General features: G+C 38.2%; 1 protein-coding gene and 1 long non-coding RNA gene across 6 annotated transcripts in view; one reads left to right on the forward strand and one right to left on the reverse strand.

The window, feature by feature from the left end:
• The window catches only part of elavl2 (ELAV like neuron-specific RNA binding protein 2), a 46,107-nt gene extending 42,813 nt beyond the window's left edge, over positions 1-3,294 (forward strand). For all 3 annotated transcript variants that reach the window (XM_053231031.1, XM_053231032.1, XM_026945370.3), the window contains one exon: positions 874-3,294. In XM_053231031.1, the coding sequence (XP_053087006.1) occupies positions 874-1,201 (328 nt within the window). In that variant the 3' untranslated portion in view covers positions 1,202-3,294. The remainder of the gene's footprint in view (positions 1-873) is intronic.
• The window catches only part of LOC117596385 (uncharacterized), a 100,852-nt gene that overhangs the window by 1,942 nt on the left and 86,173 nt on the right, over positions 1-12,737 (reverse strand). The gene's annotated exons all lie outside the window — the stretch shown is intronic.

Consider the following 12,737-nt stretch of genomic DNA (forward strand, 5'->3'; position numbering starts at 1 on the left):
GCAATAAATAAATAAATAAATGAGGATGGTGGGTGCAATGTGTTATTTTTATAATGAAGTTAGATGAGCTCCTCCCCTGACCTGCACACACGCCGGGTTTTCTGTGTACACACACACACACACACACACACACACACACACAAAAAGTTACTGTGATGCTCTACTTAGTATGTAGTACAGTGTTGTCTTATGTGCTTTGGGACAGGAAATCCATGCGCCTAATAACACACATTAATACATGAAGTCAGATTTAACTGGACAAAAGGAGTCATTTTTTGTACAGATGTGCTTTTGTACATATATAAATATTTGCTTACATATGTATGTACTTACATATGCTCTTATCTGTGTACACTCTTGTGTAATTGCATACTTGGTAACACATGCATACTTGCATATTTAATAATGCTCTTGGGTACAGGCATACTTGCGTACTTCGTAATATACATACATTCCTGCGTACTTAGTAACGTGCTGACTTGCGAAGTTAGTTACGTGTGTACTTACTTGCATACTTGAGATAATGTCTGTACTTAATGTACGTCTTTGCATACCTGGTTACATGTGTTAAAGTATGCAAGTGTGTATGTACATTGGTAATATGTACATACTTGGTAACACGTGTACTTGCTTGCGTGTGCTCATACTTGTGTACTTGCTTATGTATGTACGTACTTGATAGCATGCATCCATACTTGCGTATTTGTCTAAGAGCATGTTTCCTAATGTGCTTCCTTATTTACAGTACGTACTTGTTTATTTTGGGTATGATTTCCTTCCAAAGTCACAAAATGGTGAGGTAGAAGTCCAGGCGTTTAATGTGAATGTGTGTTTGTGTGTGTGTATGTACCCACACTGTAATTTCTTCCGCAGTAGGTTTTCTCCCATGGCCATCGACGGCGTCACCAGTCTTGGCATTAACATCCCCGGTCACGCCGGCACGGGCTGGTGCATCTTCGTCTACAATCTGGCTCCTGACGCAGACGAGAGCATCCTGTGGCAGATGTTCGGGCCGTTCGGCGCCGTCACGAACGTCAAGGTGATCCGCGACTTCAACACGAACAAGTGCAAAGGCTTCGGCTTCGTCACCATGACCAACTACGATGAGGCGGCCATGGCCATCGCCAGCCTGAACGGCTATCGCCTCGGAGACCGCGTGCTGCAGGTCTCATTCAAAACTAACAAAACGCACAAAGCTTAACGGCGAGCGTTTCTCACAGTCTACGATGAGTTTGGGAGCGGGGCGTGAAACATGTTTAAACTTTCTCAGACATGTTTGCAAATCAGTGTTATAAAGGAAAACTGTTTATTGTGTTTTTTTTCTTTTCGTACAATTCTCTGCTGGTCTTTAAAAAAAAAAAAAAAAATAAGTGATTAATAGCATGCGTTGGGTGGCCACTGTGCCCATCTTATATTTTATTTCTCTTTTTTTCCTCTCCTTTCTTTGATTTTCTTATTTTGAGCCATTTTCAATGTGTTTAATATTGAAAAAAAAAAACCTTTGGTAATCTTTCCATGTTTAGTTTCTCATATTGAGTTCATTGGCTGCATAAATGTTACTGTTAAATTGAGGAAACAAAAAAAAAAAGACAAAGACAAAAAAAATTCTTAAAGCGGTACCTTGCCAAAGAGCTACGAACCTCTTTGAAGTGGGTTTAAAAAAGTGTCTATTTTTATAAAAAGAGAAAATTTGGAGAAACTTTTTACTGGACATGGAGCAAAATATTTTGACTTTGAGAAACTATCTTCATACGACACCCTGTGAGATTTTCACAACTTTACCAGACAGTTTGCAGAGTTAGAAATTTCTGGAACGATTTATTGTTGACAAAGATTGTCTTTTGAGGTCTTTGTGTTCCACAGCTTGCGTTTGGATTCGATATTTTTGAGACGCAGGCCGCCAAAACGTGAAAGTTTTATTACACGCACGCATATGCATACACACACACACGTGTGCATGCAGGATGATGGAGGGAATCTGTAGGTTATGAGCGGTTTGGTTGAATCGGTTCTTCCTCGACAGTTTCCTTCTTTAAGAAAAGGGGGGTGGGCCTCAGTGCTGTATTTAGTATCTTGTTGAACACTTTTGTCTTTCTAAATGCTGACAAAGGTTTTAGCTGCTCTGAATGAAGGAGAGAACGGGCTGATGATGCCTGCGAACAGAACAAAATCGACTGAATGAAGTGTTTGAAGGGAGAAGATCTCCTGAGTTAATACCTTACTGTAAATAAGTACTTTACGTTGAGTAATATATGTATCGTTTAATTTTTTTTCCCCCCCAAACGAGTGTGTTTTGGTTAGGTTTATTTTATTTATTTATTTTTTTTTTGGGTTAAAGTACATATGGAAATTTTTTGTTAGCTGGTAATTTGGTTTGCCTATGAGAGTTGTTTAGTTGAGACACTTTGTTTGATGCATTATTACTGTATCAGATTTGTTGGTGGTTTTGTCCGTAGATAGTCTTGCTTCTGCGAAATTCTAGGCTTTTTTTTTTTTTTTTATCTATATATTATAAGCATTAAATATATTTGTGGTAAAAATTGACGAGCCACAGTTTTGAACAAATACTTATTTGATTTAGTTTTCGTATTCATGTTACACTTAATACATAATATAACCCGTTTTAAAATTTAAAATAAAAAATGTATATTGCTTAATCTTCATGAGGGGAGCCTGACGAGGCTTTTCCATGACCGTAGCAACACAATGGTGTTTTATATTCTCCACTTAATGAAGGAAAGAGCCTTTAACAGTGCAGTTCAGGCTCCCCGGATGTGTGGCAGTGTGCTATGCATTACATTTCTTTTCCTTCTTTCTCATTTTGGCTGTTTATTTGTTTTTGTTTATTTTCATTGATGAACTGTGGCTTTGTGCTGCTCGGGGACAGGGAGAGCTTTTCATGCCACGTAGGGTTTATTTTTCCGTTTTCCTTCTCAATGACGCTCGGAGGCAGAGACCAATCAGCTGCTAGTGTTTAAACACGGCTAAGTTTGAGCTGGGATCCCGTTTGTGGTGTGAAAAGCCTCCGTGTCCCGTCTGTAGTCTCAGTTCTGTAGTGTGTGCATTATTTATTTAAAGATGTACAGTATAACCTTATTCACAGCTGAGTTTTGAATTTTGGGGTATATAATATATCTTTTTGTTCAGTATTTAAAACAAAAACAGTATTACCAGAAGATGTACATGTTCTTTTGCTTTCTTTTTTCTTTTGTGTTTGGAATACTTTGTATTTTTTCATGTTCGGTACATCAATAAATAAATTGAAGGGAGCTGTGATAGTTGCTCTTCACTGTGTTTTATTGTGTGTTTTCTTTTCTTTTCTTCTTTACCTTCCTCTTTCCTTGCTTTTTTTCCCCCCTTTTTCCCCTTTGTTCTTGGCTTACTTCTTTCCCATTCCTTTCCTGTCCTGTGCATTTCCTTTCTTCTCTGCCTTCCTTGCCTTTTTTTTTTTTTTTTTTGTCCCCCCATTTCCTTTCTGCTCTTTTCCATTCCTTTTCTTCCTCCTTCCTCTCCTCTCCTCTCCCCTTGCCCTTCAGCCACTTGAGGCGAGTGTGGAGTTTGGCAGCCATAGGCTTGCTATAATTACTGGCTACCTAAAAGTTTTATGCTTTCTGCATTTTGTGTATTTGTGTTGTAGTGGTTTCTGGGTAAGTGTGGCTCACAAAGTTGCACTGACAGACTCAAATTCTAACAGCTCACTGCGTGACCAGAAATGTTGTGACTGTAGTTCAGTGGGTTTTATCTGGAGTTTCAGAGTAATACTGCCAGTTGAATTCTTGACTCTGACTGCACACCTGGCATTGCTCTGATGCAGCGCTATAAATGAGCACAAAGCTTCCGGGAAGTGCCGATACGCGACGAGATTATAGACGAGAGAGAAAAGTGTCGAGAGCTCATAATCTGTTCATATTCAGCTATACTTTGGTGTTCAGTTCAAGTGAGGTAATTAACCACTGAGGCACGACCGCCCATGATGTGATTTAAAAATAGTTTGGAGAGTGTAACTTGCATGTTTGTCTTGATTTGCCATCAGCTCAAAGTAATCTGCTAACCTGCCTGTTCTTAGTGAGCAAAGAGTGAGGAAGTGAAGGCTATTGAAGAGTGAGAGGATAAAGCTAGATATAAATACTGGCTTGGTCAGTAAAGTCTCATCTCGCAAGCTGGAGTCAGAGATCTTTCTTCACCAAAAGCAGCTGTGGGTGGGGCATATGGTTGATGATATAACCAACCAATCACAGACTTGCTTTACCAAAAAAACCTGACACGTGTCTTGAACTAGTTTTCAATCCAATATCTTCCTTTAAAAAGCTCCATCACAATGATCAAAAGTCAGGTCTCCATAAGCTGTGCATGTATGTGCACATTATTGTTAGTATGAATAGCTTTTTTTTTTTTTTTTTTTTTTTTCTTAATCTGATTCCGAAGCTTGTTGCCAGAAATGTGCACCAAGCTTCAGAATCAGATTAAGTAAGCTACTTTAGCTAGTACATGACTAGCATTGGGAAGAAATGATGTGACAAAGATGCACGTGATGTAAACCATACGATCAGTAGTCTCTCTGTTGCTAGTTTTTCTTAACACACTGTTTGCTGTGCTACATGTATTTTTCACTTTATTATCCAGTCCCAAGACAGAAGCGTTGCTGCTGATGAACTCTCAACTGCTGTTATCGGTGGCCATGATGGTTCTGTCTGATGGGAAAGGTTAGTGCAAAAAAAAAAAAAAAAAGTCCCACCACACTTGACCAAATGCCTGTCCCTTTTACAAGTGTGTATATTGTACTCAATACAAGTACCTGATTTGAGACACAGCCCCTTTCACACAAGTGTCAACAATTGTAGTGTAACCATTAGTAGTAATGATTTTTCACCTCTTGTTATGACGATACAGGAGACACCTGAAAACTTTACTGCTTTCTTACATAAAGCAGCAGTCAGACCAGACATGAATAAAATTCCCCTGGAAAAGCTAATTCACTGAAAGGGAAAGGACAAGCATTTGCTGTTACTTTCACACCATGTTCATGTCTAGGTGAATTGTGAATTCATTAACTATGACCTTGTGAGCCAACAGAAAACAAAAGGATGCGTATTTCGCGTTGTGTCGACAAATGGGCTGTTCAATAATGAAAGCACATGGTAAAGTTTGCAGTGACTTGTTTGCTTTCGGCATGTCGTGTACAGCAGAAATATTCGGACTTCCCCCATGAAGCCCACTTCCCTGTTTTTAGAGAGTCTTCTGCACCCACATCCACTGCCCATCCAAATTAAAAAAAAAAAAAAAAAAAAAAAAAAAGAGTGGGGGGTGTTGAGCCCGAGTCATCCCATTTCCCTGGGGCTTTTATTTTTCTATTAACTGGCAAATATAACAATTACATGAAGTGGCTTTATAATACAGCAGACCTGGCAACCCCATAAGTAATCGCTGTATTTAAAGGTACATTAGGTAAGATTAGGTCTATACCACTTAAGTAGATGGATTTGATTTATTTATTTATTTATTTATTTATTTTAAAAACCTCCTTAAGCGCAAAAAAGTGCATTCAAATAGCTCATCTGCTGTTTTTGAAAAAAGACTGCTTTTAATGTATTTTGGAGTACCTTCCAGCGCGCTCCGATGTTAAAGTGCGGAGCTCCTACATTCCTACAAAATGCGTGAAGGTTGACAGGTCTGATGGTCTTAATTTTTTTTTTTTTTTTTGGTATTTTCCATCTCAGCCCTGATTTGCACCTCCTGCAATTCTTTCCCACACTTCATTTTCTCTCGAGCTCTCAAAAATTTTTGAAACAAGCTATTTTGTGTCCCTAGTTTGGGAGATATTTTAATTTCTTTTCATGTCGTTTAATTTTATGTGCAATGCCTGAAATGCACTTATTGTAGTTTTGTAACAATCATATGAAGTATGCTCTGTTTTTAAATCCAGACATTTAGGATTTTCTTGTTAGCAAGCTTGGCACCTTTGCAAACATAACCATAATGCTTTACTACAGCCTGCTTTTTAAAAAGAAACCCTCAAAGCATTTCTGACAGATGTGACACAAGTGTGTAGATCTGGAAGCGCATTCCTTGTTCAGTTTGCATTTCTAAACTAATTACTCCATTATAACGCTTGAAAAGATCATCAAGAACAAACATAAAATGTAGCTATTTATTAAAACCTATAAAGTTTTTTTTTTTTTCTTTTTCCTCCCCCCCTTCCTTCCTGCTTGTGACCCAGTTTTGGTTGTTAATTGCGGTGTGATGAGGCGGTGCCTGTAGCTCCTGCTGTGTGAAGAAGAAAGGAGCAGTAATAGTGTATTGATTTTCCTCATCGTGCTCCACTTGAAGCTAGCAGCCGTGCTTTCGAGTGTGTTCAGGAAAGAGCGTTAGTCAGGTGATCCTGAGCACATGTCACTTCAGTTGTGTGGAGAAGGAAAAAAAGCTTCTTGCTCTCTGGTGAATAAATGAACAGTTGTGGTGTTAACATATTTAAAGAGCAGTGGCTTCAAGTCACCTGAGTGCACGCTTATCCGTCAAGCGCATGTTTTCTGCGATCACGCTAATGCTTTGCCTTTTTTCACGTTTACGTGACCATGTAAAATGTGCTGCTTTTCACGTTCAGCATATGCATGGGGTTTATATATGCCATCTGATTTTGAGAACATCACGATACTTCACGGTACACGATATATATCGATATATATAATTTTGCTGAGGTTTTGCTAACAAAGCACAAGCAAGGGTGAATAGCTTTAGAGACTTTTCATTAAGAAGGGGATAACTGGCATAAAAATAGTTTTAAATGTTCGCTTAAAGATATAAAGCACAGACGTCTATACATAATGACAAAGTATATCTTGATATTTATCTCGATATCGCTAATCCTGAAGTCGTTCATGTTGAATATTATAGTTTATAGCACAATGCTGTTGAATTGTAATTCAAATCAGGTTTATATTAATGCACTCGTTGTAACTCATCCTTTCTATAGTTATAGCTTATTCACAGGGATGTGTATCTCTCAAGTCTAATAATAAACCTGTTTTAAAAAAGCGTGGTGGTATACGAGCTGATATGGTGATGTGTCCTGTAAGAATATGTTTGGTGTTTTTGGAAGGAGTCTCCAGTGTCAGCCTTTAAGTTTTCTCTCACGGGAAAGTCTTCAGGACGGACCATGCTGTGTTTTGCTATTTATTGTTAACAAGCTGCAAGACTACAAGAGAAAATGAGGGAATGATGATCAGACAGCGGTTTGGATTTACTCTTAAAATTAATTAATTATTGGTGCTATAACTAAGACACAATGTTCAGTGTTTAAACCACTGCTGTGGCTGATTTTTCTCGTCACTGTTTATCTGTTCTACAGCAGCAGGTCATAAAGTGACGTTGCAGCAGGGAGACTTTTCTCTTCTTTCTGCTCTGCTTTTACAGCCAATTTCATAAAAACTGCAACCAGATCCCCAATGGTCTCGCAATAAAACGCACAGCATACGAAGCTGTGACTTCATGGCTTGCTGTTAAAACCGGTCTCTCTTCTGTGTAGAAGTTACGCAGTGTGTCTGCGTCCGATTGGTGGTTACTAAATTTAAAGCATTTTCCATAAATGCTTGTTTTGTCGACTGACAGGACGCAGATCTTGAACAGCTAACCCAAATGACCTTCAAGTCTTCCACCATTGTGCCTCTATGAGTCAGCTTACTAAAGATACCTCAAATGCATCATCAAGTTAAGAACACACAGAGAGGAAGATTACCGTGATGCTCTCTCTACCACTTAACCATCTTAGTGCTGCGAGGCTTTTATCAATGTTATTGGTTATCGGTCAATACACAGAGCTCGGATCAGCAGAAATGTGGTACTGCTTCAGCCCTACTTATTATAATAAGACTTATTTATGTAAGCCAGAAGTCACATTGCCAAATACTGAATACTAACTGTACATAACTATGGTTTTATACTACAAGGTAAGAGGGGAAAGATAAGTGAGTCCAGTTTCCACAAAAGAAAAATTTACAGCTGACAAACCATGTTTTGCGAAAGAGACTTTTCTGTATCCAGAAAAGGGGCCTGATTGGATCGGTGCCATCTCTAGTTGAATTCTCTATGCTGAATCTAATAACAGCATATCCTTAGGTGTTTTATTCCTCTTGCATCACAGCTATTTGCCAATCCTACCATCTTTTTTTTTTTTTTTGTTTATTGATTAAAGAACAACTTGTCATACTTTTTATCTGATAAGTTATATTTAAGGTTGTGGAACGCCCACACAAGTTACAGTACATTTTTCTGAGTCTGTACCAGATTTCTGTCAGGATTTCTTTAATACTGACAAGCTGCATTTTTTGCGAAAGAAATTTTAAACTAATTATAGATGGCCTGTAAACAACTGGTGTTTGAAATGGAAAAAAAAATACTAGACTGTGTAATTTTCCCCCACAGGTTGCCTAAAAATTACCTGAAGTATAAATATGTACATTTTAGTAAATCTCATTCCCAGCCACAACCCACGCTAGTGTTTTTCTCTGTTCTTACTCACACACCATCATCACTGAAAGCCACCTGATGAGATGTGTGCATCAAGCTGTTACAGGCTGAGTGATTCATCGTGCTCTGAATTTCCCCTGACAGATGTTTACAGCAGCATACGTCAACAGCACCTGCTCCAAATCCACGTACAGCCTTTTACTCGCATACACATGAGGTGTGAAAGTGGTAATGTGGTAGCATCGTATTCCTTGTCCTACATTACATTATGTAAGGGATTAAATGCTTGTGGGTGTGCTGTTACGGGAAAATCAACAATGGTGTGTTGGGATGTGGCCCAGTGGTAAGTGGCGTTACTGTTACCACCCAGAAGTTGATTATTGTCCCGTAACGGCACAACCCAAAGTGTTTTTCTCTTGTAATGCAGCCATTTTATGATTACAAATTTTGTTTATTAAAGAACAATGTCATACTTTTTATCCATTTATAGTTACATTTAATGTTGCGAAATGCCTGTGAAACAAGACAGAGTTCCTGTTATCACTTACATTATAGTAGCTATAAGCAGTGGTTCATCAGCCTCTCATTCTCTCTCTTGAATAAAACAACAAAAAATGCAGCTTGTCATGTTGGAGAAACTGCAAAGCACAAACTCCCAAGTTGGAAGTCTTTAAAGTTAGAGCTTTACCTCTGACACCATTATTGATTATACATTTTTCTTTATTAAGTAGCATGTTTTTAATCTGCTTATTATTAGTCTTAGATTATGTGAAGCACCCACCATACAAGTTAGCCATTACTATAGAAGTGATGATGTATAAATTTAAATTACAATTCAACAGCGTTGTGCTATAAACTGTTCAGAGCACGATGAATCACTCAGCCTGTAACAGCTTGATCTCATCAGGTGGCTTTCAGTGATCAGGTCAGAGAATTCAACACTGTTGTGGTATAAAAGTTTACTAACACATCTAACATCTAGCTATTTGATAATGTACAGTAATGAGCTTAGTATGATTTTTAAATGTCATTCCTTCCTAGCTGTTAATCAGGATTGGGCTGGCACAGCTTCCTTTATTTTACTCATTTGTTCTATCTAAAGATATTTCACTATGTTAAAGTATTTTTTATTTTTTTTATTTTATTTATTTATTTTTTTTAAGTAAAGAACAAGGCAGGTTTATTTCGATTTGGTGAAATGTCTCCTGTGTTCTCGTGAACATGAGTTCTGGAGCATCAAGCTAAATAATACCAATCATGCTGAGGTGACATTTTTGGAAAAGACACCGTCATACAGCAGTTAAAACCATATCTAAGAAATATCATTTTAAAATGTTTTTGCTTACTTTAGCTATCTTGAATGCTTGACTGTTCACCTGCAGGGTCTGATTTTCATATAATTTACATCTAATTGTGAATGTTAATCACACTGGTGGTGATTTTTGCCTTATTAGCACAAAATCCTTAATGACTAAAGTACAGCGCAGTTTTAAATCATTTAACTCTCTGCAAACAGTCGTGCTGATTAAGAGGGTGGGCCGATTTGCATAACGACGATTGCATTAGTGAGGAAAAAGGGCAGAAATGCAATTTACAGACTTGACCTGGAATTATGCAACTACTAAATTTGGTAATTGTTCTGGTCATTTCTTGTTGGGGTGGGCGAGACAACAAAATAATTGTTTCCCAGTTAGACTATTCAATGCTGGTGTGTGAATTGTTCTCCGAAATGAAGCTCTGAAATAAAGCAACAGCCATTTTATGTCTTTCCTTTTGCAGAGGTTTGACTGCTGAAGAAGAAAGAGGAAGGATCTATTAGATTTATTCTTTGTTCATGACTTTAGTAAAGTGAAGTCACTGCATTCATCTATGGGCTTCATTCCTCTTGTTCTTGATTTCTCTTGTTCTTTAAAAAAAAAAAAAAAGCCGCTAACTCACTAGCTGCATCCCAATACCAGTTGATGCCTCCTTGTCTCCTAGTTCATATACCTCTCCATCCATGACCCAGAAATCAATCAAAACATCTTTAAAGGTGCATCGGTACTGCATTTAGGGGAGCCATGGACAAGGAGATAGGAGGCTTCTAGATTGAGGATGCTTCCTTTGTTTATTCTAGTGCATGCTTGCATCTCGTGTAATGCATGTTTCCTCAGCCACAGAACCATAAAAATAATTTTCCTAAGTCTTGTTCTCGTAAGACTAAAACAACTTTTTAATTGTGAATTAGCAGTTCAGCAACATAGTCAACAACATACTTAACAGTCAATTAGCAGAGTTCAGTGGAACGAAGATTTTTCTTTTTTTTTTTTTTTTTTTTTTAATGTCCCAACTTTCAAGCTCCACTGCACACAATTTGTTGAGACTTATTTTTTTTTTTAATAATAAACAAATGTGACTTAGCTTTGTCCAGTTGAACAGGATTACTAACCACCTCAATGCCATGGTTTAATCTATCCAGCATTACATGTTAAAAATGATCTTAATGATGTTAATTACTTGCTGGAGTGAAAATTACCCACAATGCATCTCCACTGAATCACAGTTTCTATTTACCCTTGACATCATTCCTCATTTCCTCCATTGTTTGATTGTAACCATTAATATAATTTCAAATCAAAAGCATGTCTTAAAAACAAAACATTAAAGAAACATTAATGATTTATACGTAGATGTATAAGTGTGCTTTGCATTTGGGTCCTGATCACCATGTCAGGGTTTACGTTGTGATAGAGTGGCTGTACGTTATCGCCTCCTGAAACTTGAACTGGTAAGACTGAGAAACACCAGGCTTCTTGTGCACAGCGGGGTTTCTGTTGATAATTATATAACTGTGTATGGTGATGTGTGAAATTAAGCTACCACTATTATCAGGTTGATAACCAATTATTACTTAACCCTCATTATACTGGAGTAGCCCCCCTCCTCCTCGTGAGTAGAGCAGCCTGAATCACTCACATACACACACACAGTTTTACTTTCTTTGAGGAGTATTTCCACTGACTTACGTATTACTGAAGTTAAAAAAATGAATGCTATACCTACACCTAAACCTACTTTCAATAAATCTAATCTTGGTAACCCTCTGTAGTCCTGTCTCAGTAACCATCTCTAACACAATCCTTAATTTCAGTAAGCTATATTCCAGTAAACTTAATGTCAGAAACCCTTACCTCACATAAATCCCAACCTCGGTAACCCTGACCCCAGTAATCCCAACCTCGGTAACCCTGACCACAGTAATCCCAACCTCGGTAACCTCGACCACAGTAATCCCAACCTCGGTAACCCTGACCCCAGTAATCCCAACCTCGGTAACCTCGACCCCAGTAATCCCAACCTCGGTAATCCTGACCACAGTAATCCCAACCTCGGTAACCCTGACCCCAGTAATCCCAACCTCGGTAACCCTGACCCCAGTAATCCCAACCTCGGTAACCTCGACCCCAGTAATCCCAACCTCAGTAAACCTAGTAACCTTAACGTTACAACAAACAAACCCTTACCCACAGCCTCTGGAACCCCCCACAACACACACACACACACCCACACACTATAAATATTGCACTTTCTCTTATTCTAGTTATATTTCATACTTACACACTTACACAAACTTTATTGAAGCTATTGATGTTAGGTTAAAAAAACAAGCAAAGGAAAACATTTTGGTTTTGTGTGTGTGTGTATACAGACTATTTGGCATTGACAATATTTACACACATGGACAGATTTTAAAATCCTGAAGCTGTCACTGGCAAGGCTATGCTCAAGGACAAAACCTGAATTGTTTGCCAACTGAATCCTGTTAAATCCTCTTTAAACAATATTCTAGCAATATCCTCACACTGCAGGCGGGCTGATTTACAAAATTATACTGTAATGTACTGAAAACCTTGATGCTGGATTCTAAAAATCATGTCCTTCATTTACTCTTTTCCGTTGACTTTAGGCTTTTATCTCCTGTTGTTGCTTCACTGTGTTAATGTTTTAACTACTTGTGCTCGTGAGGCGAAGCTCGGCAAGACCAGGTTAATTTTGTCATCTGGATATTCCAGTTTTTTACAACGGTTAGTTCTCATTGTCAGATGAAGTTGAAAAGCAAGAGGGGAAGCCAATGTGAAAATGTTTGATTGGGTCCACACTGATGTGTACAAACAAGCAGCAGGCTAGCCAGCTAGCCGATGGGCTATTGGCGAGTGCGGTTTCTTCGGGAGCTATTTCCGTTTATGGAGCAAAAATAAAGAAAACATTTAGCCATATTGTGTCTGAAATGCAAG

This window comes from Pangasianodon hypophthalmus, chromosome 28 (genome assembly GCF_027358585.1).
Source record: "Pangasianodon hypophthalmus isolate fPanHyp1 chromosome 28, fPanHyp1.pri, whole genome shotgun sequence".
Lineage (NCBI taxonomy): Eukaryota > Metazoa > Chordata > Actinopteri > Siluriformes > Pangasiidae > Pangasianodon > Pangasianodon hypophthalmus.